The sequence below is a fragment of the Brienomyrus brachyistius genome, chromosome 15 (assembly GCF_023856365.1).
Source record: "Brienomyrus brachyistius isolate T26 chromosome 15, BBRACH_0.4, whole genome shotgun sequence".
In the NCBI taxonomy this organism is placed as follows: domain Eukaryota; kingdom Metazoa; phylum Chordata; class Actinopteri; order Osteoglossiformes; family Mormyridae; genus Brienomyrus; species Brienomyrus brachyistius.
The window spans coordinates 18,652,643-18,678,670 of record NC_064547.1 but is presented as its reverse complement, the minus strand read 5'-3'; the positions used below and the strand labels follow the sequence as shown (position 1 = coordinate 18,678,670).

At 49.4% G+C, this 26,028-nt stretch overlaps 1 protein-coding gene across 2 annotated transcripts; it reads left to right on the top strand.

Annotated features, from left to right (window-relative positions):
* Positions 1–201: 201 nt before the first annotated feature.
* On the top strand, positions 202–25,710 carry LOC125709300 (importin-13-like). Of its 2 annotated transcripts, XM_048977599.1 has the most exons (22): positions 209–529; positions 645–1,090; positions 8,073–8,198; positions 8,435–9,045; positions 12,447–12,587; positions 12,755–12,896; positions 15,457–15,623; positions 15,841–15,961; positions 16,062–16,209; positions 16,349–16,530; positions 17,038–17,064; positions 17,405–17,539; positions 18,157–18,306; positions 18,809–18,889; positions 18,987–19,124; positions 19,723–19,819; positions 20,749–20,801; positions 23,160–23,226; positions 24,165–24,223; positions 24,403–24,492; positions 24,800–24,981; positions 25,307–25,710. In XM_048977599.1, exons 2-22 carry the CDS (start codon positions 1,022–1,024, stop codon positions 25,401–25,403), a joined length of 2,883 nt encoding a protein of 960 aa, XP_048833556.1. In that variant the 5' UTR covers positions 209–529; positions 645–1,021; the 3' UTR covers positions 25,404–25,710. The 2 variants fall into 2 exon arrangements, 1 of the variants encoding a protein (XP_048833556.1); XR_007382675.1 differs by lacking the exons at positions 20,749–20,801; positions 24,800–24,981; positions 25,307–25,710 and having other exon boundaries at positions 202–529; positions 24,403–24,482.
* Positions 25,711–26,028: the final 318 nt, after the last annotated feature.

Below are 26,028 nucleotides of genomic sequence, written 5' to 3'. Positions count from 1 at the left end.
GAGCCACAAGGAGCCGCTCTCATACTTGCACGTTCAAATCAGGGTAGCTTAAAAAAACTTCATTATCCATAATTCACCGCGATGGGCCCCGGAACAGGAGGTGACTGACAAGCCTGTTTAGAAAGCAATAACATGTTTTAAATGATTGCAACCGCATCCGTCATTTTACGCTTGTCGTCGTGCGTAAATGGAAGTAACATAATTGATCAATGTAAAATAGAAATTTGAACATTTTTGAAAGTTAATTTAATGTAAATATTACATTTCTGTCCAAAATGTATACATATTGAAATTTAGTAGCAACATACATTGAACTAATAAATTGATTAATATTCTAATCATATGAAAAAAATGCATTAAAATGTAAAATAAAAATATATTTTCCCATATCAATGGGAACACCAAGTTTTTTTTCTCCAGGACCCCTGTATGGACTGTCACACTTGTCACTACTGCCCTGTGCTGAGAGACCGAAACGCCGTCTTAATATTGTCAGCCTGGGGGGTGACGATTATAAGAGGGGAATATAGTACGTTTTGAAATGTGCTGCTGTACAGTTTTTGCCTTCGTGGTATGAGATGTATTTTCTTTAATTTTATTAAAGCAGAAGCGGCCATCTGACCCTTTCCCCTCTCGACTCGCAGATTGCATCCCCTTTAGATCTGCAGCAGCCGGGCGGCAACGGGACCGGAGTGACGGGGCGGCGGCGGCGCTTACGAGCCTAGGGGAATCGGCTGCAGACATCAACGCCTGTGCGAACGTGAGAGAGCAGCCGGGGCTGAAGGAACCGGGCTCTTCACGGTTAACTTGCGCCGTCGTCTCTGCGGTCCAAACCCCCCACCCCCATACACCCATTCATCCATCCATCATCAAGGCAGGTAAACCAAAAGCTGCAGCCGAGTACGCTGCTCGGGTGGCCGTCGGGTGAAGAGCCCCTTAACGGCGAGCGGAAGGAGAGGGCTTGACCCCGGCGGACCGACCGACCGATAGACGCCCCGAGTCCGGCGCACCGGTCCTGACCATGGAGACACCGGGCCGGCTGTCCCAGAGCCAGGAATCGCTGGACTTTACGGTGGAGAACGTAGAGAAGGTCGGCAGCCTTTCCGATCGGGTTCAGTCTCATGCCACAATACAGAAATACAAGGGGCTCTCGTTATAACATGTGATAATAATTAATATGAATTTTAATATTTCCACCACCGTTTTTCGGTTACTTTACGGGATGCTGAATGCGTGTTTGCTGGAACTATTATTTTTATATCATATTTACTTGTATATGTGTCTATAATAATCTGCCTGGTTAATGACATTAAGTACAGTCGACTAATACAGGTAGATTATCGGGATCATTATGATGGATCAGTATGAATTAAGTACATGAGTAAAGAGCCTTTTCTGTTACTTTATCGCCATGAAACACTTGTTACCACATTTTTAAAGAAAGTGCTGCTAAACGATTGCACTCCATGCCGGTTTCTGCCAGTTCCGAGTGCTGCTGGTTCGTCCGGGGTCCAGTAACCCTAAATGGTCCGGTTCCCGTTTTAAGCTCCGCTTTTGTCTGGTGGGCGGCTGCCGGCCGGCGGCTTCATCGGCATCCAGAGCTGCTCATTTTTCTAAAAATATCAGATCTATGATTTGTCCCTCTAAAATATATCCCTATGTCTGCTCGGGCGTTTGCATCCGACCAGCCTGATTGACCGATATGGATCTTAATACTTCCTATTCTCTATTTGATCAGTGTTACAGCGTAATGAATAAAAGCAAACCAAAACCCAGCTCGGATGTAAATGAAAGGACAGGTGACTGGAATCCTCCACTTGATGTTCGGTCACCGGCCGCCCTTTGTATCCTAATGTGTTTTTAAATCCTGTTTAAACTCGGCGGTTGTGAATGGGGAATGCGATTAGCCAGTGGATGATCTTACTCCAAGGTCGCTTTATTTTCCTGCAGGTATTTCTATTGTTTTTCTTTTTGACTTTTTTATTTTTGTAAAATTCTCATGAAGACTGAATTCCGATTAAGAATTAAGGTGCGCAGTCTGAATACCTGTACACTTGTACGTCTGCAGTGGTCGTATCTAACGAACAAGTAGTTTTCCACTGAAACGTGGCAGCGCGTGATTTACATAATTCTTCCCATCCATCATCACAAAGCAGAACTACGAAAAAGGTCATTATTTCTGAAAACTACCTAATGAAAAATTGCGTCATCCTGACTGTTTGGAGCCCTGGGTTTCATGATGCTTTCAAGTTGGATAATAAGAATTAACTTGTATTTCTATAGATAATTGCTCTTATTCTCAGGGGGGGGCGGACGTAGACTGAGGAGTGCATGGCGCAGTTGTTTTCCCAGGCGGTGTGTATGTGGGTTTTGGTTTGTTTTCTTGCTGTCCATCCGAGTCCCCTTCATTACCAGGAATATTTGACGGCCGGTCCTGTTGGAGGGGATACATGACTGTAATGGCTTCCTGTAACATCTCCACGGTGTGGAGTCCGTCCGCTTGTGAGTGAGGCCCGCAGCTGTGGTGCGGCTCAGAGTGGGGGGCTGTGAGCCAGGGTGACCGTCAGACTGCCTTGAAGATCTTATCCGATTAGGGCCGAGGCAGCAGATACAGGTGGCTGAACGGCTGCCTGTTTAAAAACGAGGGATGGAGAATAATGGGGAGATTCAATGAGGAGAACGGCTTCTGGAAAAATCCAATCACTCTGCTTCCGAATTTTCCAGCAGGCTGCAGCTTGTAGAGCCCCCCCCCCCCCAACCCCCCGTAGTGTGAGAGCGATGGCCCGCTTGGCACAGAATGGATCCCTGTTATTTCTCTGACCTTATAAAAATGTCACGCAGCACCTATTGACTCAAGTTTGAGTCAGAAGCGGTTTCTAAAAGCTCATTTTCATGGTCCAGCTTCTATTTAAGGGATGCAGTGAATCCTGAATCCTTGCTGTATCTGACACTGTGGTTTTCCTGCAGTCATATAACCACTGTTTTATTTTTAATTTCATTTTTATAATATAGAACAAATGGAATATTAAAGTGGAATTCCGACTGCATTTCAGGTGGGAATACTGTATTAAATGAGAAGGAAAGCTGGACCACCAGAGTGGGCTGCATGGACCTGCACTGAGAAAAAAGGGTAAAAATTTGTACCTTTGCTTGTCACTGGGGCTGTACCCCTGTAATTGTACCTTTTAAGGTACAGAAATTGACTCTGAGGAATATCGCCAAGGTACAAACAGCATTAATGTACCATCAATGTTCCTCAGAGTCCATTTCTGTACCTTAAAAGGTACATTTACCTACAGCTAAGGGTACAGTTGGTACAGGGTACAGCTTGAGTAACGAGCAAAGGTTCACATTTTTACCCTTTTTCTGAGAGTGGGGTGAGTACGATTGGTTGGTTAGTGGGTGGGGAAGTGTTTGATTTGTTGGTTGGTTAGGTGTGTTGGTTGGGTGTGGGGAGTCTGATTGGTTGGTTGTTGGGTGAGTAGCGTGTGATTTGTTGGTTGTTTGGTAGGGAGGGTGGTTGGTTGATTGTTGGGATGGGGGAGTGTGATTGGTAGGTGCCTGTCTGGCAGTTGGAGGAGGCCGACTGCTGCCTTTAGGGAAGATGCCGGTTCCTTAAGAGCAGTGATTCTTAGCCCCGGCCTTTGGGGCTTCAGCCAGTCCATGTGTTTGTTGTATTCTATGCCTTTTTTTATTGTCGGCGTATCATGAAGCCCCTGATTACCTGGCTCCCCCATGCAGTTGGTGGCCTACAGTCATGATTTATAGAGGTGAGATGATGTTCATGGTAGAGTCAGTTGACACCCTGGTCTGCCAGAGGAGATGTTGCAAAATGAGATCCGGGGGGGGGGGGGGGGGGGGCGCTGGGGAGCCAGTTGATAAACCACCAGGTTGTCTGTCCTGAGCCAGTGGTCTCCGGTTGACCGTGCCAGGCTCTGGGCATGTGTGCATGCTCCATCCGCACAAGGCCTTTTGTCCAGCATAAAAGCGCAAAGCTGTCTTCCAGCACAAGGGCGCATTGATGCGTCCTGTGAGTGATTAAGCAGAGCTGCGCCTTGTGACTGGAGCCACGCCGGGGATGAGAGTGCAGGCTAATGTGTGCGGCTCCGAGCCATTGGCGCTAAACCCGGTGCGTCCATAAATCGGAGTTGTTGTCCTCTGACCATCTGGACGTTAAAAGCACCTTTAAGATTGGTCCTCCGCATGTCTCCATGAGTACCATCGATCAGCTGAAGGTCAAACACAGGAACAGGGGGCGGGGGAGGTGTGTGATTATCTGGCTGCAGACTCCTGGAATTACGGTGATGGGGCCTTATAGCTATAGACTAACTTATACCCCATTAGGCGTAGATTTGCTCTATGTAACGTAGTGGGAGGCTCGCCTGATCACAGGTAGAAGGTCATTGGTCCCAGAATGCACCTCTGCTGTTGTACCTTTGAGCAAGATGAATTGCTCCCGTCATTGAAATGGGTGAAGATAGAATGTTGCATTGGCTTGAAGAGTGGGAGTGGTTTGGGTCGCTGACCAACTGCTTTGTGGAGACCTGGCACCATGATCACAGCCTCTGCGTGGGACCCACAGCCCTGATGGCCAGAAGGCATCTGCTCTGGCTCTGAACGAGCGGGCGTGCAGCAGCTTGGTTGTGGCGGGGAGGGAGGGGGGGGCGGGCTCGATGCTAGATTGTTATTTGATGATGGGGCAGCGAATTCTGTTGAATGGTGAAGACCTGTGCCTGTGTTTTAATAAAATATTCTTTGTTGTTCTGGTATGGCTCCGAATCATCAAAGCTGGGCTTTTTTGGCTCGTGTTCCTCTGCCGTCAGCATGGCGCTTTGTGGTGCATGATGGGAAGTAGAGCCATAATTATCTTTGGATCACAAATATACTGAAGATGCGAAAGAAACCTCAGGCATTAGGCGGGACGGGGACGGCAGTGTTCTCCTGGCAGAAGCTCCTTTGCTGTTAAAAATAAACGAGAGATGTGATGGTCTCCTCTCTCACTCCTTCCCCCCCCCCCCCCCCCCCCCCCGAGCTTTTGTTTTGCTCTGCTCCCCTTTGTTTAATTATCGCTGCTTGTCCGTAGTCTCTGGGGTCCCTTCGCTCTCCATCGAGTTGCCACAAGAATAACACTTCAATAACACACCGCTTTCTCCGGTTGTACGCGCATCTCCTCATCGTCCTGTGAATGTGACGCTTCATCTATGCGTAATAAGCCCCTGCATTCATCTCGCCATCCACCTGTTAGGCCACTGCGGTGCTCTGGGCTGTCCGGCTATCGACTCGAAGCGGCGGGGGTCTTGATTTCCGCCCGTGTTGTTCTGCGCGTGTGTATGAGGCAGTGGTGGTTCTGCGGGGCTTCGGTTCTCCGGGGAACAGGACGTCCGTGGCCTCCCACCGGGATCACAAAGGTGCGGTGGGCTAGTCATGATTCAGATCTCGCTACTTTTCATCTCTTAATCTGCTTGGCGCCTGCTCGTTAGTAAAGGTTAATGACGGCCGTGTGACGCAATCTCTGTTTTTAATAATCATTTTTCTTTAATGGGAAATGTGCAGTTTAGCAGTAAGTGTCTGCTTGAATAATTCTGCCGTCTTATGTTCTAAGTCGGTCATTATTGGCAACAGCAGGCTTGTGTTTTCAAGGCTGCTCTGGGCTGCCTTCTCTAACTTTAGGGCTGGTTCCGTTCTTTAAAATACACCATGTCAGTAATTCTCACATATAATACGATTCGCCGTCGTCCCGTGTTAGTGTTTAAACATCGCCCCTCCCCCTTTTATATCAGCTTAATAGCCAAACACTTTTAGTATCGATTAATAAATCAAATTGCAATGTCCTTGGTGAACTAGTGTTATTTTCGTCTTGGTTGTGGAGCTGATTTTTCTGGGAAGTGATCTCGGAAATGTTTCTGGGTAAGAACTGTGTAGCGATGTAATGGTGTTTCTCTGCTTTGCATTTAGGGTTGGGATTAAATCACTGGGGTGCACTCGATAGTCTCGGTTCCTTCATTTTAACGCGTCAGCTATAGTGAGAAGCTCTTCAGTCAAGCTCAAAATCAGTGTGGAGTTTAAAAACCGCTAACTGGCCATGTCAGTGAAATCAACCTCCGTGACCCGCCTGAAGCGAGCGGCAGCAGGATCGCCCCGTTCCGAGAGAAAACGGTGGCAGATTTCCTGACACCGGCTTCGTTCCCCTGGATACCACGACACTCCAGCGGGTGGGTCACCTTAGGAAGGTGTTAAAGCAGCCTGACAGTGAGTCCCTGTGAGCAGCTCACTGTAACGCACTGCTGTGCATGAAATACACTGCAGCTGATATTTTTATAATTAGATGGGGGCTGAGATTCGAGGCATATATCTGAATCTGTTTCGGATTTCCATTACATTCTCATCCAGGTCTTGGAGCTTTTACTGCAGGACGTCAATGTATGTTGGGGGGAATTTAATATATATATATCCGTGTTAAGCAAATGTTGGATGCATTATTTAGGATATATTTTGGTTTTAATTCACCCTGCAGAAGTTTTAGAAAAGCCTGTCGGATTAGTGTCTGAGTAACGGTTGTGTGCTAACGGGGTTTGGCGCACGGACAGATGGTATGTGCTGTTTGACGTGTTTTACAGCTTGGACCTGCTGTCAGTTTGATAACAATGGTCTAAACACTCTGACTGACTAATGGCCCCCCCTCCCCGACGCGGGGGACAGTGTCCGTGGCCCTCTTGTCCACACCTTAGTCATCATCCGTGTAGATGTTTCCTTCGCTATCATGCTTGTTTTTTAATGTCCTGGAAGTGCCAGTTGATTCAAGATGACCACATAAATGGCAGCAAATATTGTTAGTTTTGTATAGTTTTTTTTTTCTGTGCGTGTTATTTGAATAGTTTCTTTATTTACAGAAGCTTTTATCCAAGGTGACATACATTTGTGAAAGCGGGGTCAGATGGGCCCCGTTAACGGCAACATCAGTCTGCCAACCACAGAGTCTGTGTTTATATTCAGATTTGTATGTAAAAAAACAATCCGAATCAATCCGAATAATCTTTAAACCTAGTTTGTAAATAATGACGTCGTGCGGCCAGGTGATGCTGGCCGTGTGTGGGGCATGTGGGTTGCTCCATCTGACTGGGCTGGTACTGGCTGGGGAGAACTGGGAGGGTCTAGTATGTCTACAGGCCTGAGCGGCTCGGGGCTCGGCGTCCCTCCTGTGCCGTCGCTGTGCCTAGCGGGAGCTTCGCGCCATTCTTACTCATTTTTCTAAGTCTTTAAATAGCTCGTGTCGTCAGGGGGCTGGGAGGGGGGGGGAGTTTGGCCCCAGAGATGCCGGTTAAAGTTCCTCAGAGAGACGTTGCTCTCCAGTGTTTCTCTCCTCGCTAACGCGTCTCGTTACCTGTCACCTAATGCGGGCCGGCAGATGGCAGCTCCGCGGGCCTGACTCTCCTTATCGCCCCCCACCCCCGTCCACCCCCCCCCTCTTCCCCAGCCATCCGTTCGCCCTCTCCTCCTCCTGGAGCTCGCCGTCTAAGGCGGATCACCCTGCGAACGACCAAAACCGAAACTACCATCCTAGTCTGCCTGACACCGGGCGGCATGTTCCAGAACCAATACGTAGACAGATACCGACATTATTTGTTGTCAGTACTACTGCAGTACAGTTCACACTAAGGTTTAATACTGCTGGACACTGAGGCGTCATTTATAATGTATTCGAACCTGTGTTCATTAGGTCTTTTGTTATTTTTATGCATTATGTATAAAATGTGGTATAGTTCCTATGCGCCCGCCCCAGCCTCGGGCAGCAGCCCCACACCCTTCAGTGTAACCTCTGGGGTTTTTGCCCCTTTCACTGGCCCTGTGGTGCTGTTTGTCCATGTTCTGCAGTTTGCTGACAGAACTGAACAGCACGGCTGGGTGGGGGGCGGGGGGGGGCTGGATGACATCATGCTTTTCGGCAAAGCCAAGATGCGCCATGGTTGACTTCATGCGGCTCTGACCCCCTCGCCCCCTCCCTCTCCGTCCTCCTCTGTGTCCCCCCCCCCCCCCCCATCACATTTTGCACCCTCCCCCGTCTTACCTTCCAGGCCCTGCACCAGTTGTATTATGACCCCAACATCGACAACAAGAACCTGGCCCAGAAGTGGCTGATGCAGGCCCAGGTCTCGCCGCAGGCCTGGCAGTTCTGCTGGGTCCTGCTCAGCCCCGAGAAGGTGAGTCCGGCCCGCCGGAGCATATGCACCGAGTAGTGTAGTGATAGTCCGTGGCCAACAGAGGGCGCACCGACTGCTGCACCACGTTACATTTACTTGGCCTGACCCACAGCGGGAGGGTCAGCTGAATGCCCTCCTAGGTTTCTTGGTGGGGGGGCTCCATGTGCCGACGTCCTCTGCATCTGTTGTCCTTTGGAGGCTCTCCTTACACATCTGCCCCCCTCCCCCCCCCACAGGTCCCAGAGATCCAGTACTTTGGCGCCAGCGCCCTACATACGAAGATCTCGCGCTACTGGGGCGACATCCCGGCCGAGCAGTACGACTCTCTGAAGAAGCAGCTCTTCTCCCAGATCTCCCACTTCGCCTCGGGCTCCAAGATGGTGCTGACGCGCCTGTGCGTGGCCCTGGCCTCGCTGGCCCTCAACATGATGCCCGAGGCCTGGCCGGGTGCCGTGACCGAGATGGTGCGCGCATTCCAGGAGGAGGGGGGCGGCGCCGACGGCCGGGCCCGCTGCCTGGCGCTGCTGGAGCTGCTCACCGTGCTGCCCGAGGAGTTCCAGACGAGCCGGCTGCCGCAGTACCGCAAGGGGCAGGTGCGGGGGGCACTGGGGCAAGAGTGGGGGTCTGTGTTGCCCCTGCTGCAACAGCTGTTACGGCAGGCCGACTCGCCGGGGCTGGTGAAGGCGCGCGTCCTCAAGTGCCTGTCCAGCTGGGTGCTGCTGGACGTGCCGCTGAGCGAGAGCGAGGGCCTGGTGCAGGACAGCTTCTCCGCGCTCAGCGACCCCGAGCTCTTCGACACGGCCGTGGAGGCCATCATCAATGCCATCTCGCAGCCTGACTCGCAGAGGTGAGGCGGGACGGGACAGGGTGGGGGAGATTTGGCTTCTCTTCTACGAAAAATGACCGTCGAGAGAGACCGGGGCGACATTACAGCTCGGTAAAACGAGACGACTGACGGCCGTAACGAAACAGCAGGAGAGGTCATAAAACGGCACTTGTTAAAAAAAAAAAATCCATCAAATCTTCAGCCTGACCTCCGGATACTGGCAGCATTTGTAGTTATTAGCGGTGTGTGGTTCCGCGGGTCGGAGCGCCGTGCCTGTGATCGGAAGGGCGCTGGTTTGAATCCTGTGCTTGGCAGAGGGATTTCAGCGTTGGGCCCCAGAGTGAGGCCCTTATCCCCCAGTTGTTTCAGAGACTGTCTGACCTTGATCTCTCAATTATACGCCCTGGATAAAAGTGTCGACTAAAGAAATAAAATGTAAAATTCAGTTTGGACGCTGTAGCCCTGTTCAGGTACGTGTGGCTTGGAGGTCATTTGAAGTGATCGTCAGCCAGTGAAATCTGAAAGCGCCTGAATGATTTGCTTTAAAAGGTCAGATACAGGTCACAGTGCAGGTTCCGTGTCAGAGTGTCCTGAACCGTCGTCTTTTTTTTGGTGGGAAGTTATAAAAAATACATGTTTTAAAAGAGAGCCAAAGCCGCTTCGGTTTATTACGAATTTATGTCTGTGTCTGGCAGCGACTGCCGGCAAGGGAGCTGGAGCGGCGCGTACGCAGAGTAAGAGCAGGTTCTGCGGGCCGTGAGTTAGACGTCCGGAGAGGGCGGGGAAAGCGGCTCCTAGCTGGCGTTTCTCCTGGGTGGGAGAGGAGACTCGAGCTTCCGCTTGGGTCCAGACTGGCCTGCGACAGAGACACTGAGTCAGACGGTCTGGAGCAGAGCTCGTATATCAGCGTGACAGCATTACAGGAAGAAGGAGCTTGGTGTGATGCGGGGGGGGGGCTGGCATGAGGGAACAGGAAAGGGTCGGACAGGTCGGAGGAGGAGAGAGACGAGGACTGAGGAAGGGCAGGGGTTTGGGGAAGGGGGTGAGGTCACTGTCAGGCTGCGTGGTGTTTCCATGGTGACAGTGCAAGGGAACGATGTCTCACGCTTTGGTTGGTACAGACACGCCGTGTGCACATCTACCCCTCCCCCTCCACCCCCACCCTTCCCGGGGACGGCAGCCCGGAGCAGTCACGTCCTTCCGTACGCATCCAGGGGTGCCGGGCGGATCCGTACGAGCTGGATGCAGAGGCCAGAACTTCACATATTTTCTAGAGAGGAAAAATCAGGAAGCTGCTTGTTTCGGTTAATAAGTAAATGATTAGTGTGTACTATTTTGTCCGTGTTAAATGTAATAAAATATTTATTCTTTGTTGAAATAACCTCGCCCTCCCTGTTACACGGTCTGTTCTCTTTATTGCAGAAAAATAATTTAATATTCCCAGTGGGAAAACAAACTGGTGGAGAAATTATCTACCCGAGTGGCTGTTACTGTTTTCTGCGTCAAGCCATCCCCTAGTGTCGGTCCCACGGCTGGTGGCAAACGTCGCCATGGTAATGAATGAGGGTTCAGTGTGTGTGTGTGTGTGTGTGAGGGGGGGTAATGGTGTTAAATTCCTCCTTTAATTTGTTAAGTCACTGTGCGGGTCGTGAAGCCGTGTTTATCGCCAGTGAACTGGGCAATCACGATCATCGGGAGGGGAAAAGGACTGAGAAGGAAGGGACATTGCCAAAGTATTATGGGGTTGCGACTGTGGGATGCCTTAGCTGTATTAATGACCAGGGGTCCCTGTCTGTCCTCTGACCATCATCAGACAGGAGCCAGCGCTGCGTGGTTCCATCACGGTTCAGGGAGCAGGCTTCTGCTAGCAGGGGTTGATCCCTCCCATTTGGCGGGGAGGGGGGGGGATGTTGGGGGCAGTCAGCACGTGAGGAATTTGCAGCCTTCTGTCATTCTGTCTCTCCGTTTCCAAGGTTACTGCCAAACGCACGGTTGCCAGGGCTACCGGAAGGGTGAGCGTGGTGACGTCAGCAATGCTTCCTGACGGCGCACTTTGGCGCGGTCGCTAGGCGAGCAGCCCGTTCGCTCTGGGACTGACCATGCAGCTGGGGGGCAGGTTATCAGCTCCCCTGATGGGTGCTCTGTGTAGGCGGGGCTTAGAGCCACCCGCCACTCCACTGTTGCCTCCACGTTCTTCCATGTTAAGCTCCTCTCACATCCCAGCCCTCCGTCATGCTGATTAAATGCATCACAGTCAAAGCTTTTCCTAGAATGCTATTGGACCAGTTGCATTTTGTTGCTTAGCAACCCATTTCCCCTGTCTCCCAGCATTTAGGTGTAATTGCAGCATTGGGGGAGGGGTGTTGGGGGGAGGGGGAGCCAGCTGTTTTTAAGCGAATCTGGGTAATACCTGATGTCTCTGTAAACACGCGCGCCCGCCAGAGGTCCTGCCACACAGCCCGCCCTTCAGCTAGTGCTAATTAGCCGTCCGTCTCATTGCCCGCTGGGCCTTCCTCTGTGGTGTCGTCTTGGTCCTGCCTGAGTGAACAGTTTTCCGGCCCCAGTGCTGAAAAGCTCATTCATTTTTAACAGCGATCTCTGTCGATGCAGGTCATCCACTTATGAGCGGAAGGACTCTGACATTTTGATAGCAGGACAGACAGTAGACTGTCAACAGATCTTTCGCATTGTTTTTTTTCGCCAGCCATGTTGTGCATGATAAAACCAGTTATACTCCAGCAGACGACCTTGTATTATTTAAAAAGATGACCTTGTCGTGTCAAGAAGACCGCTGCCTCGGTTCATGCTTATTAGGAGTTCCTGCATAATACATGGATATCTCAAGTGGTGTATCATCATTTAAGCTTTTATGGAATGTTTCGAACATTCCTCTTTGCCGGAGAGACTTATCTTTCAAGGGGAAATCGATGCAGAAAGATAGGATCAGTTGCACATGCAAACTCAGCTGTCGGCTGCGTGGAAGTTTTGTTCCGATGGTGACATTAGCAGTTGCTTCCACTTTGCTGCTCAAAGGATAATTTCGTTAGATACTTAAGCACTTGATTAGAAATGACAGCAGGGGATATAAAAGACAGTCTTCCGTTCCCACGTTTTTCAAAAACAAAAACTTAAGTCACTAGGGCTTTTGTTGAAAGTTCAGCAGCATCAGTGGGCAGCCAGTTCCCCTCTGGCAGGTATAGCGGCCCCTTCTGGTGGGAGGCCAGTGGGCAGTTTGGATCGGGGCCGAAGAGCCAGCCTGGAGAAAGCTGGGGGAAGCTGGCCAAGATGGAGACCACAGAGATGGAGGTTGAGAAGAGAAGGAGAAGGGGGGTGGGCTTTGGTGTGGGTACAGGTCTCAGCAGGTGGATGTAATGTTGTGGGGCGAGTGGAGGATTTAACTCCAGTTGCCGTGGCCCCCACAGGTACGTGAACACGCTACTGAAGCTGGTGCCGCAGGTATTGCAGCTGCAGGAGCAGCTGAGGGCCGCAGTCCAGGCCGGTGACATGGAGACGTCGCATGGGATCTGCCGCATCGCCGTGGCGCTCGGAGAGAACCACTCCAGGTGGGAGCCCCTGCCTGCCCAGATGCATGCTGGGAAATGTAGTGTGGCACTTACCCACAATGACCACCACAGTTAGAGTGTGACGATGTGCTAGGCATGTACTAGGCCGTTTTAAGTGCCCTGGTACCGTTTTAAGTGGCCTGCTCTTGACCGCCTGTGTTCTGCAGGGCTCTCTTGGACCAGGTAGAGCACTGGCAAGGATTTTTAGCACTGGTCAACATGATCATGTTCTGCACTGGGATCCCAGGACACTACCCCGTCAACGAAACGACCAGCTCCCTCACCCTGACCTTCTGGTACACCTTACAGGTAGGGGACGGGGGCGAATGAGACTATTTTGGAGTCATAGACAGTTAAATGAAAACATTATATAATATTATCTAAAACATTATATAATATTATATTATATATATATCATACTAAAATGCATGTGAGTTCCTGATCTTCTAGTTTATGTATTTCATTTTATTAATTTAATTTATTTAATATGTGTTGTAACATAATCTCATACCTAGTTCATGTTTTTGGCAATACTTGGATGTGAGTAATATATTAAGTAATATAGTCAAATCAGGCCAGGTGATATTTGAATTTTGATACATGTTTTTTGCATGCAGCTTATTTAAAAAGCGCACATAAAAGAACGCTGTCAGCACTCGCTCGGTGAGGTTTAATTCGTTATGCCACCCGCTGGACATTTGATATCTAAATGTCATGCATTTCAAACATCACCTACTATATCCTCAGTAAAGAAAATCCCTTCCTCTGGGTTTCAGGATCGAGCCTTAATTAAACCGAGGTAATTAAAGCAGATAAATGTATATTTTACAGCATGTTCCACCCTTGTAGCCTCACCACGGACTTTAGAGAGTTTCACATAGAAACCGCCCCCCCCCCCCCCCACCAAAATCGATATGGCCTCTGAGCCCGACCTGAGTCAGCTGGACCGTGTCCGCTGCCAGCTGACCGCGCGGCACCCCAGAGTGCGCCCGCTGCAAGCGATACCGCCGCGATAAGCGACACCGGACCCCCTCGGCTGGCAGCGGCCAGGTCGCGCCTGTCTGGGGGCATAAACACTCTTTAATAGAGAGGAGGGGCCTTTGAGCAGCATATGCATGCGTGGCAGGACTGGGGGAGTGTAGCTAATAGAGCAGGGGAAGGGGCAGAGAGGTCCCCAGGGGCGGTGGGCCCCCCGCCGATAGATGAACATGATGGACGGAGTCTTATGGGAGTTTTGATATTGCGTCCGGGTGATTTTGCAAACTCAGCTCCTCCAGGAAAGCGTTTCCAGTCGGGTTAGAGGCCTTAATTCAGCCACGGGTCGCCTAGACATAATGTGGTTCCGCAGCCAATCACAGGCGTTCCCTAGATTGTCGTAAATGTATAAAATGAAACACCCAGTTGAAGCCCAGCACAGGATAAACTGTACGGAAGGTGGGGGACAGCCGAGGCCTCTGTGGGCAGTGCTGTTGCCTCACTCTTCTGGGATCCATATCCCACCCCTCTGTGAGTTTGCATGTTCTCACAGCGTCACACAGCTTCCCTCTGGGTTCTGCGGTCAGCTAATTAGCGCGTCTGAGTCACCCATTGAATATGATTGACTATGCGAGTGTGTCGATGGATGGATGGATGGAAGGAAGCTTCATACCCTGCTGCTTGTCACTATGTAACAGGCACTTGTATCCTAATCCCTTGAAAGTAGCTTACCAGGGTCCCTGTGGTCCCCTCCCAGCTGTGTGCATCGAAATGTTGGCGTTTTAAGAAACTAATGGATCTACTTATGTCGTTACACACGAGGGCCTTCCTTTAATGGGAGGCAGACCCTCAACAAGTTCTGGCTCGACATGCAAGTGCTTAGAAGTCCAGCGACGACGGCATTTATTTCAATTATTTATTGTTTATTAAATATTCATTTCGATTCCCATCATTTCCCTGCCAGACGCTGTTTGTAGATGGTGAAAATATGGTTATATGCACAGCGAATGGATCGTGGAAAGAAGTTGACGATGATTCGCTTTAAAAGGGACTGTTACCTCATGCTTACATTTTTGATTTCACTAACAGACCATGCGGGCTTGGAGATTAAACAGCCAGTTAAACTGATCCCCTTTGCTGGAGCAGAGAATATAAGGGTAACTGTGATTTATTCGCAGGGCAGATGGAGTGCTAACCTTCTTGGAGATGGGAGTTTCTTTACTAAAGTTATACCCAGAGAATATCTGTATCACTGTGACCTTAGACCCATCCAGTGGCCGATCAGTACGTGCTCAAGCAGGCAGCCTTGAAGGTGCTCAGGATAATCATGGTTGTTTACTCCCCCAGTCTGTGTTGGATACTGATATTCCAGGAAGCTTGAGATCGTTTCATGCATGTTTCTCTTCCTTTGAGCAGCAGAAATGACATTGCCAGCAAGACAACTTGGCATCGGCAAAATGTGCACAATCTTAGGGGATGTGAACCAGTACCAATGTTTTAAAAAAACAACCTTTAAACCATTATGCTAATATTCCTGTAATAATGCATATTTGAATGTTATTGCTTTAAATCAAAAAGCAACAGCCTGAATAATAACCTTTATTGTTGTTGTTATTGTTCAGTAGCTAATTAATTAAATTTAGTTAGTCTCATTTATGTCTTCTTATTTGTCTAGTTTGGTTTCATATTCACTACATGTTGCTCATCTTCCTTGGTTGACCATCGTGATATTTGCGCATTGTTACAATTCTCCTCATAAATGCCACCTTGCATAAGAGTCCTGGTACATTCTTTGAATCCCTGGCAGTTTTCTGAAGCACGATCCTTTTATTTTACATCAAGGCCACTGTTGGCTGTTTATGTTAAACAAACCGCTCCTGGCCGCTCGTTACAGGATGACATCATGTCCTTCGAGGCAGAGAAGCAGGCGGTCTACCTGCAGGTGTACCGCCCTGTGTACTTCCAGCTGGTCGACGTCTTGCTGCACAAGGCCCAGTTTCCCACCGATGAGGAGTACGCCTCCTGGTCGTCGGATGAGAAGGAGCAGTTCAGGATCTACAGGTTAGCGGGAGGTGGGCGGGGTGGCGCCCCCCCAGGAGGTCAGTTTGATGTGTGGTTCATCGGGCACTTTTGGGGGAGTTGGCAGCTGGATATGGCCGCAGAATAGCCAGAAGATACTGGCGTGACTCATACCTCATTATCTCCATCTGCATCCCCGAGGGAGGGTGGTCAGGGGGTGGTCATGAGGAATGGGCTTTGATATCTAGGTCTCCTGCAGGGTGGACATCTCGGACACCCTGATGTACGTGTACGAGATGCTGGGAGCCGAGCTGCTCAGCAACCTCTACGACAAGCTGGGCAGGCTGCTGACCGCGAGCGAGCAACCCTCGTCCTGGCAGGTCAGCCCGTCGCCTTCGAGGCTCAAACCCAAGCTCGTGATGTCTGACTCGCGTGAGACCCTCAGTGAAGTAGCCTGACCACAGCTGCTCGTCCCCACAGCACACGGAAGCGCTGCTGTACGGATTCCAGTCCATCGCCGAGACGATAGACGTGAACTACTCCGACGTCATTCCCGGCCTCATCGGCCTCATTCCTCGCATCAACATCAACAATGTCCAGCTGGCAGATACCGTCATGTTCACCATAGGTACGGCTCTCTTCCCTCTGCTCCCTCTTTTCCCACCTTCCTTCCTCTTTCTCTGCTCATGGATGTGCAGACTGTAATGTCTGTCGTCCTCCTGCATGTGCTGTAACCCCCCTCCCCGCCTTTCCGCACGCCACCCCAGGCGCCCTGGCAGAGTGGCTGGCCGACCATCCCGTCATGCTCAGCAGTGTCCTCCCACTGGTGCTGCAAGCCCTGGGGAACCCCGACCTCTCCGTCTCCAGCGTGTCCACGCTGAAGAAGATCTGCCGCGAGTGCAAATACGACCTGCCACCCTACGCCACCAACATAGTCGCCGTCTCCCAGGTCTGCGACCTCTTCAACATAGATGCCCCATCACACTGGTATAGACCCCCCTTTACTGTGGGGACCACTGCAGTAAAGAATTAACCTTAGACTGGGAACCCCTCCAGTATAGACTCCTTTTACACTCTGCACCATTCCAATATGGATCCCCCCCCCCCATTACGCTGGGGATCTCCTTGGTATAGACCCACCTTAACACTGGGGAACACTCTGGTATAGACCCCCCATTTACAACAGGGAACTTTCCAGTATAGACTCGCCCTTTATATTTGGGGATCACTGCAGTAAAGATCCAACATCAGACTGGGAACCGTTCCGTTAGTCCCTCCTTTACACTGGGGATCTCTCCAGTATAGATCCTTATCCAACCATGATTAATGTGGAATACCAGTTTTTCATCTTCGCCTTGTATCTTGCCAAAGAAGCCTGCCAGTCCTCTGTAGACTGGTGCTTTAAATTGTACTTGGACGACCGATTCTCCTGACAGTTACTGTTCTGTCTCCACAGGAAGTTCTGATAAAGCAAATTCACAAGGTCAGTGATGATTCGGTCGTCTCTGGGTGCCGTCCTGTTCTCTACTATAAACAGCCAGTCGTGACACCTTTTATTTTTATTGTAGCTCTCCTTGTTCTTGTCTCGTTGTTTTCCTACTGGGGGCCAGATCATGAGTACAGAGTGATCAGTGTCAAATCAGTTACCTGCATATTGCTAAAAAAAAAATCCAACCGGACTTCCTCTGTCTGTACTGATGAATGTGTCAGGCCGTGTGTGTGGGTGTGAGTGTCACGGTGGATGATCAGTCTGCCCCCGCATGTACAGACCGCTCTTTGTTCCTGAGCAGTCACTCACCATGCCATTTCCTTCCTGGGTCCAGACCAGCCAGTGCATGTGGCTGATGCAGGCCCTGGGTTTCCTGCTGTCCGCGCTGCCTGTGGAGGAGATCCTGAGGAACCTGCACTCCCTCATCACTCCATACATCCAGCAGCTGGAGAAATTGGCCGACGAGACGGTATTAACCCCCCCCCCCCCCTCCAAACCCCCCTCCCTGTCCTCCATTAGCTGACGGAGCGAATCGGCTCTTGAGATATCGATCGGCAAAGCGTTTCAGAGTAACAAGGAGGATGGGAAATTTGCTTATCCTTCGGTCTAGAGCTTTCCCTTTTATTTGTCCTTATAGTCGCACATACCAAAATAGGCTTAAAGGTTCAAAGATGGTGCCACCTAGTGGAAGGGAACACTGCTAGTAGCATTTACATTTTTATTAATTAAAAACTAAGCCAGGTTTACTGTGTTGTCAGCATGCGTCACAGTGTGTTAGCATTCACTTCAGCGTTTCTGCCGCGCGGTGTCCGTGGCAACTCAGTCGCTAGCCCCACCCCCTGCTCTCCCGATGAACACAAGCCAGCCTCTGCAAAGGGCTGACTAGCCTGTAATTATTAGCAACGACTGTCTAATTATGGCGGTCACTCTTGGGAGACTGGCAGTTGGGTGAGGTCGCCGCTCGTTTGCGAATACCAGCGACCGAGTTCGCCCGTGAGAGCCCCCTGGTGGCGGAAGCTGGGATATGAATCTCGCATCTCCAAGTGTTTTTAAGCAGCGAAAACCTAAGTGTCTGCCCCTCCGTAGCCCAACCCTTCGAACAAGCTGGCCATCATCCACATCCTGGGCCTTCTGTCCAACCTCTTCACCACGCTGGACATCTCCAAGCAGGAGGAGGAAGGTGGAGACGGTGTGCCTCTGGTCAAAAGTACCCCCCCTCAGCCTGGCCCCAACCCAGTGAGTCCCTTTCAGAGTCTGACCTTTTCCAGGAAGATTTATTGAGAGCTGTTATATTTACGTACCTGGGCACCTCCTGTATCTGTGAGCTGTATGTTCTAAACGTTACAGTAGATGCTTCTGCTGAAACTACTCACTTATTCGGCGATAAAACCTCCTGTGTCTCTCCTGGAACTTCAAATATTTATTTTTTGTTTTTCTTACCGTTGGTTCTGTTGCTGTTACACAGCACAGTAGAATTTCAGATTAATGTCCTTATTTTGTGGCTAATTTGGTCATCTTGGGCAAGATGACACATAGCCCTTTTATACGTTTATGCCACAGTTTCATTTAATCGTACCCGGGCCCTACATGGTACATGGTTTGACTTGGGATACCCTTACAGCTCTGTATCCTGACTCTTCGCTCCTCACTCTGACTCAGTGCTCCTCACTTTGACTCGGACCTGCCTCTCTGACTGTGTTTTGACTCATGTCTGACTCTTGTTTTGACTGGTCCGCAGGTGGTGGTGGTCCTGCAGCAGGTCTTTGCCTTGATTCAGACTGTTCTCAGCAAGTGGCTCAACGACTCGCAGGTGGTGGAGGTAACCACTCGTCAGTGCCCCCGAACCCACTCCCCCATCCTCCCTATTTTCCGCTCCCCCTTCCCTCTCCTCTCTCACCTGCTCCTCCCTCTCTCAGGCTGTATGTGCCATTTTTGAGAAGTCTGTGAAGACCCTCCTCCAGGACTTCGCCCCTATGGTGTCCCAGCTGAGCGAGATGCTTGGCCAAATGTACAGCACCATCCCACAGGCCTCGGCACTGGACCTTACGCGCCAGGTGAGGCAACGATAACTGAACCTGGCCGTTAACTTGGCTGGATCACGCCTGTCTATTGGATTTGCACTAACTAGGACTAGTGAGTATACTGACCTTTCACATCACATCTCAATTCACGCTTACCAGTTATTTTGAACACATTACAAATTCATGCGTAAATATATTTGTTTGTAGACTATGAGTCTTACAGCTTTCTATACAGATTAATTAAATAATTCACTCCCGGAATTCTGTCAACAGACAGGCTGATTGGTATCGTCTGAAGATGGTCGTGTGCATCTTTATGTAGATTAGTGGTGCAAATCCGCACTACTGCGTGCAAGAGGTTGTGCACTAGGGGCTACATGGTGAACGACGCACTGATAAACAGGGATTTCAGACGGGAAACATGGGTGAGGTGTGTCGGACACGATAGATTAGGACGCGGTGCCTGTGACCGGCAGGTCGCCTGTTCAGATCCCAGGGTTGGCCCCCTGAGCAAGACCCTTAATCCATGGAATATGTGACCCTGCTTTATCAAGTGTACATCGCTTTGGGTAAAAGCACATGCTCAGTACAGACTGTAGTAACACTGTAGCGTGTGGTGATCTCCTTTCAGATGGTCCATATATTTGCCAGCGAGACAGACTACTTCCCCCCTATCAAGGCCCTGTTCGAGCTGGTCACGTCCGTCACGCTCTCCATCTTTCAGCAAGGTATGGAGGAGTCGCAGCTTTGGTTGGAGATGCTGTCTCTGAAATGCATAAAGGATGGAGGTGCTTGCTGCCTGTCCCTGTTTGGGTTGCATGGTCTCCACAATCGCTAGAACCAGAGGGGTGGATCTGCCTTATTCCGGGTTGGGTTACGGTGTTTGTATTGCTGTCTCTGGATAACATCTTAACTGTTCCCTTTCATGTGTTCAAATGCTTTAAACTTTTTAACCACAAGCTACAACATTTCTGCTTCGATGTTTCGGCCACAACAGAGGGCTGAAAAAAATATGGTGGGAAGACTTTCATCCAAATGATCAGTCCGTTAGATCTTTTGGAAGATGACTCAGTGTTTTGTGCTACGGGTCCCTGTCACTCATCACCTGACCAGTGCAGTGAGCCCATGCAGTGTCCCGCCGGCTTGTCCCTGCACCATTAACGCCGTATTTTTCTATCAGGTTTCCCACTGATGAGTTTCAGAGGTGGTCTGTGTTTCTGAGCGGGGCTCGTAGTATTTGTGGAGCATGGGGGGGTATCGGTGCATTACAGGGGGGTCTTATCGCACGGGTTCTTTTGGGGGCGGGGGGGGTTGGGTTGCCATGGAAACACCTTGCAGTAACAGGTACCTCCTTGGGGTCCCGCTCCAAAGTCCCCTCAGTTCCTTTAGGTTTGTTCCTTTTTCTCTCCTTACGTATTTTCTGTTCCTCCAAACGGACTCATGTTTCTGTCTCTTTCTGTTCCCGTTTCCCAGACTGCTTCCAAAACCTCCACACGCCCCCTTTCTTCCCTTCGTTTTACTCACGTGTGCAATTATTTCAATGATATCGTTCAGTTCCTTCTTTTTTTGTTTCCACATGACTGTTAAATCTGTTCAGTTGCTGTTTGTATATTATTATTATTATTATTTCTTAAGTTACATCTTTATTATATTTTAGGACCCAGGGATCATCCTGATATTGTTGATTCATTTATGCAACTCCAAGCTCAGGTGTGTTTTTGGTTTCTTATTTCATTCACTTTCGGTTTCTCTCTCTTTGTCTCTTTTTTTTCTCTCTCCGCCCCACCCTCTCTCCCTCTCTCTCCCTCTCTCTCTCACTCTCTTGTCTGCCGGAGGCCTTGGGCAGCTCCTCTCTCGCAAGGCCATGAGTCATGGCGTTGCTTCTGAGAGACCTCTGGCCGTTTCAAAACCCACCATTGGAGCAAAAACCCAGTTTCTTGCCCCGTTTGGAATGCGAGGCAAGGGGGTAGGAATTGGTTGCTTAGCAACACTGAGCTGAGGATACTGTGACCCACTAGTTAGCATCTCGACTGCCTACTACTTGGTTGATGAATATTCCACCATGGGAGTCTGTAGGGACACATGAAGATGGATGAGGAGATGCTTCTTGGGGTGTGTGTGTGTTAAGTCCTGAAAGGTGGAGCCTATTTTGATGAGAGGTGAATGGGCAGGGCTTGTTGCTATGGTGATCTCATTTTAGAAGTTTTCGCAAGGGAGTCATGTTGGCAGTTGATGGACAGAAAGTTTTCAAGAGCCTGACTGTGAAATATGCGAGGCAGGGGTGCATCGGTTAATGGCCTGTGGGCTTGTGGCTGAGTTGTTAAAAAATACCCTTTTGCATTAATGGGTAAAAAGGTTCAGGGCTTGGAGCAAAAATATCAGACAACAAATGTACATGAACAGGTAAAATAACAGCCTCTTTATGTAGATGCCGTACATTGTGTTTTATGTGATGACTGATGTGTTGCTTGTATGTAATGAGTATTGTGTTGCATTAAATGTGATAAGTGATGTATTGTGCTATGTGTGATGAGTGATGTGTTGTGTTATAAGCGAGTCCACTATAATGGAATTTTACTGTATAACAGAATTTTGCTTATAACGGACAGACAATTTGGTCCCCAGGGCCGCTTTTAGCTGTAGTTTTGTTCACTATAACGGACATGCAGGCTCCGCCTACGAGGTGTGTAGTGTGCCGGTGATATCCAGCTCAGATACATATTCGGGATTATTAATAGTCACGCATTTGGGCAGGTAAAGCTGGATTACTACATGTACAATATAATAATCTACACCACACGTGTGTCTGCTGGGGTGTGGCATGAGTAAACGGTGTCCTGTAGTTGTGTTCTGGGCAGACAGCAACTCTGGATGTAACGGACTTTTGATATAACGGACTGTTTTGCCAGTTCCCTTGAAGTCTGTTATTACTAGATTATACTGTATGTGATGAGTGATGTGTTGCGTTGTATGTGATGAGTAACATGTTGCATTACATGTGACGAATGATATGTGATAAGAGCTAAATTTTGCCAGGGGTGGCTTGGTAGCTCAGTAGCTGCCTATTCTCTCACACCTCCGTGATGGACGTTCTGTCCATGTTGCATGAGTCCAAAGACCTGCAGTTAGACTTGTCTGTAGTGGGTGACTATGCGTAGGTGTCTGGCATCCCATCTATGATATTCCCCTGCCTGGTGCTGATAGATATTAGCATGGTTTGGTGTTTTTTTTTTTTTTTTGATGCGAAGACTAAACATGAAAATCACATCAGTGATTCTTCATTAATTACAAGAAGTGTGATGGTATCTTCTGACAGGCCGGTGGCCCTGCCTCTGTCCTTTAGCGCTGCTCTGTTGGCGGCATCGTGATGTTAAACTAGGGAAAAGGTAGAGAGGGAGCATACAAGGATGCAGACCAACGATACAGACCAGCCGAGTAAGTCGCAGTCTAGAAAGCGTGCACTAGAAGAGGTCTCCGTAATCCCGCCCTAGATAAAATCCCTACCCTCTTCCTCCCTGTCATTCCATCCTAAAATCAGACCCGAAATTAATTAATGGATCAATTAATTAATTAAAAGTCAATTGGTCCCCTCTTTTATTTTTCTATCAGGTTTTCATTTTTCCTTCTTTGGTTTCTGCCTTTGAATAAATCTCGAACCTCATATCTGACCTTTTCTCCTCTCTCCTCTCATCCTGAATAATTTCCTTAAAACATCAGTTGTCTTTATTCGTACATGTTACTTATGGATTTCTGTTGCATACTCAGTCCAAATCAGGCAAAGTGACTGCAATGAAATTAAAATGAAAACCAAACCATCATACATTTAATTTACCTTAAGTTAAATTTTGATGTTTGATTTCTCGAATCTGTTCCTTACCTGATCGGTTTGCATTTGATGAGTTGTGAGCGAGTTTCTTGTCGTTTTCCTTTTTAGAAGGTTAGTTTCAGGCAGAGTGAGAGGGCAGGTGGGTGAGGAGGTGGTGAGGGCCTCGGGGAGGGGGAGGTTGCTGTGATTCATCCGGAAGACACAGAAGAGCTGTGTGTTCAATGCATATCTCTATCTCTCAGGCCCTCAAACGGAAGCCAGACTTGTTCTTGTCTGAGAACCTTGATGTGAAAGCTGTGTTCCAGTGCGGTAAGTGTGTGATGCTGCTTAGATCCTTCAGCTGAGTTCCTGACCCCTATGACCCTTTTACTTAGGAACAGGGGTGTCGAACTCCAGTCCTGGGGGGCCGGAGCCCTGCACATTTTTGGGTTTCCCCTCATTTAACACACCTGACACATTTAACACACAACTCCTTGTGCTAATTACCAGCCCTCCAGGATTGGAGTTAGACACCCCTGCCTTAGATATTGGGTGTCGTGCAGCTCAGTCGGTTGGGAGGCTGTGATCACTGGTTAAAATCCTGGGATAGGCGTTGATTTAACATCTGCATAGCTTCTATCTTTATGAGTTAGCCACTTAGCCACTAGTTCATTAATAATTTGTGGGGGGGGGGGTGGTTCAGCAAGTTGGGGACCGTCTGTAATCAGAAGGTTGCCGGTTCAAATCCCAGGGTCAGCAGAGAGATTTCAGTGTTGGGTCCCTGAGATTGGCCCTTAATCCCAGAATTGCTTCAAGCACTGCTTGCTTTCGTAAAAACAAACAACACCTTGGATAAGAGCATCTGCTAAAGAAATAAAACGTAAATATCCTACATACACATTCCTCAGCATACCTATGTATTTGTAATCACAGTTGGTGTCCCAGTTGCAGTGACAATTTACTCTGGGAAATACTTCGTAAATTTAACACAGCAAAGTATACTGGAAGATTATCAGTCACTGTTTTGGCCAGATTATCACTTCCAAGTGCGGGTTGAACTATAATGCGATGAGGCTGTTTTTCCAGCCGTACGGAAACAGGGTGCAGGTTCCTGCATATGACCTTGATAGACCCTGCCAAATTCTTGTGTCACGACTAGTTCAAGCAGCTGTACATCTGCCACATGGTCAAAGTGGAGTTTCTGGAAGGACGAAGCAGCATTTAGTATCTGAGTCATTTTCGTTTCTGCCCTCTCACCCCCTAAACAGGTGTGCTGTCTCTCAAGTTCCCAGAACCCCCCACTGTCAAGTCCACCTGCCTCTTCTTTGTAAGTAACAACACGTCTCAAAATTATTCTGAGCACTCTGTACACCTGTCATGGTTTCTTAGCGGGGGTATATTTTTGTTTTTATGTAATACTTCATTGAAGACAAGCTCTTCACCATCCCAGTGAGTTGGTGGTGCTGGTCAGGGATCATGACCTGCTCTCTTTTGCGCCCCCTACAGACAGAGCTGCTGCCTCACTGTGGGGACATTCCCCCGGTGGGTCAGGTGGTGCAGGAGGACGGCAAGCTGCTGCTGCAGGCCGTGTTGGAGGTGAGGTGCCCCCCAGGCTGCTGTTAGTGGGACGTCTCAGGATGGGGATGGCCGTGACTCTCCTTTCTCTCTTTTTTTACACTCTGTCCCTCCCTCTTTCTCTACCTCACTCTCCTCATTCTCTCTCTCTGCCTTTTTCTATCTCTTCGCTGCCTTCCTCTGTTTCTCTCTCTTTCTCACTGCCTCTCTTCCTTTCTGTCCCTCTCTTTCTCTCTCTGCCTTCCTTTGTCTCTGCTTCTCTCTCTCTCTCTCTCTCCCTCTCTCTCCATCTCTCTTCCACTCTCCGTCTGCGTATCCTTCACTGTAGGGCATTGGGGGCCAGTCATCCCGTAATCTGATGGACCAGTTTGCAGAGATCCTCTTCTCTATGAACAAGCACTGCTTCGCCCTGCTGTCGCTGTGGCTGAAGGAGGTCCTCCAGCGTCCCAGCTTCCCCTCCTCCCGTGTCTCCATGGAGCAGAAAGACACCTTCAGCCAGCAGATCCTCAGGTGAGCTTTCTTGTACTGTTCTGTGACTGTGACTGTCCTTCAGGGTCACCTGGGTGGTGTTTACCGTCACGCATTTGCATAGGAACTCTGAGGTTTAGGGTTGCCTATTGGTCACAGACATTACACCAATGGGACAGGGGACCCCAGAAGTGATGAATCCGACCCTGGTCACCCCCAATTAGTGCCAGCTGAGTCAGTCTTAGACTGGATGAGGAAAACATCTCCAGGATTTAAAGAATAAAAATGCAGTGAGAACAGTATTTTGCTTTCAGTTAGCTGTCATCCTTTAATCCTTAGCCTCCCCCTGTGTTGTCCCTCCTCTCAGGGAGCGAGTGAACAAGCGCCGAGTGAAGGAGATTGTGAGGGAGTTCACCCTGCTGTGCCGAGGACTGCACGGCACGGAGTACGCCGCTGAGTACTGAACCAATATCGCTTCCGGGTCCCGGAAGCCAGAGCAGCCTGCTGCCGATCAGGAACCCAGCACTCCCATCGCATTGGACCTCTGAACGATAAACCTCGCCCCCCCCAGATGACACAATTCATCCACCGTGACCAAGACTGCCATGGCCAGAACAGACAGGGCTGTGTATTGTGCTCAGTTTATTCTCATTTTGGGGGGGGTTGGGTTATTGTCAACAAAACCAAAACTTCTTCCACCAGACCCAGCCCTCACCCAGCACTTCAGAAGCATGTTTTCTGTGATCTCTAACCCACCCCCCCCCCCCCCCCAATCCTGGGCCCGTTCCTCAGTCATGCGTCCGTATGATAAATAGTCCTAGTTCATCTCTGTCGTTTTAGAATGAAACAAAGTAATAATGTATATATAAAAAGGTGTGACACAGTCTTGCTGCTAGGTGGAGGAAGGGGACATGATGATGATGATGATGATGATGATGATGAAGACACTTGCTTTTCTGTGGCACAAAGGGGCCAGGAGGCCCTATGGCGTCACCTTGTGCCCCGTCTCTGCCCCACTGTTGCCAAATGTCGTGAAGTGTAACGTGTCCTATGTTATTATTTTTTTTAATTATGTATATAATTTATATA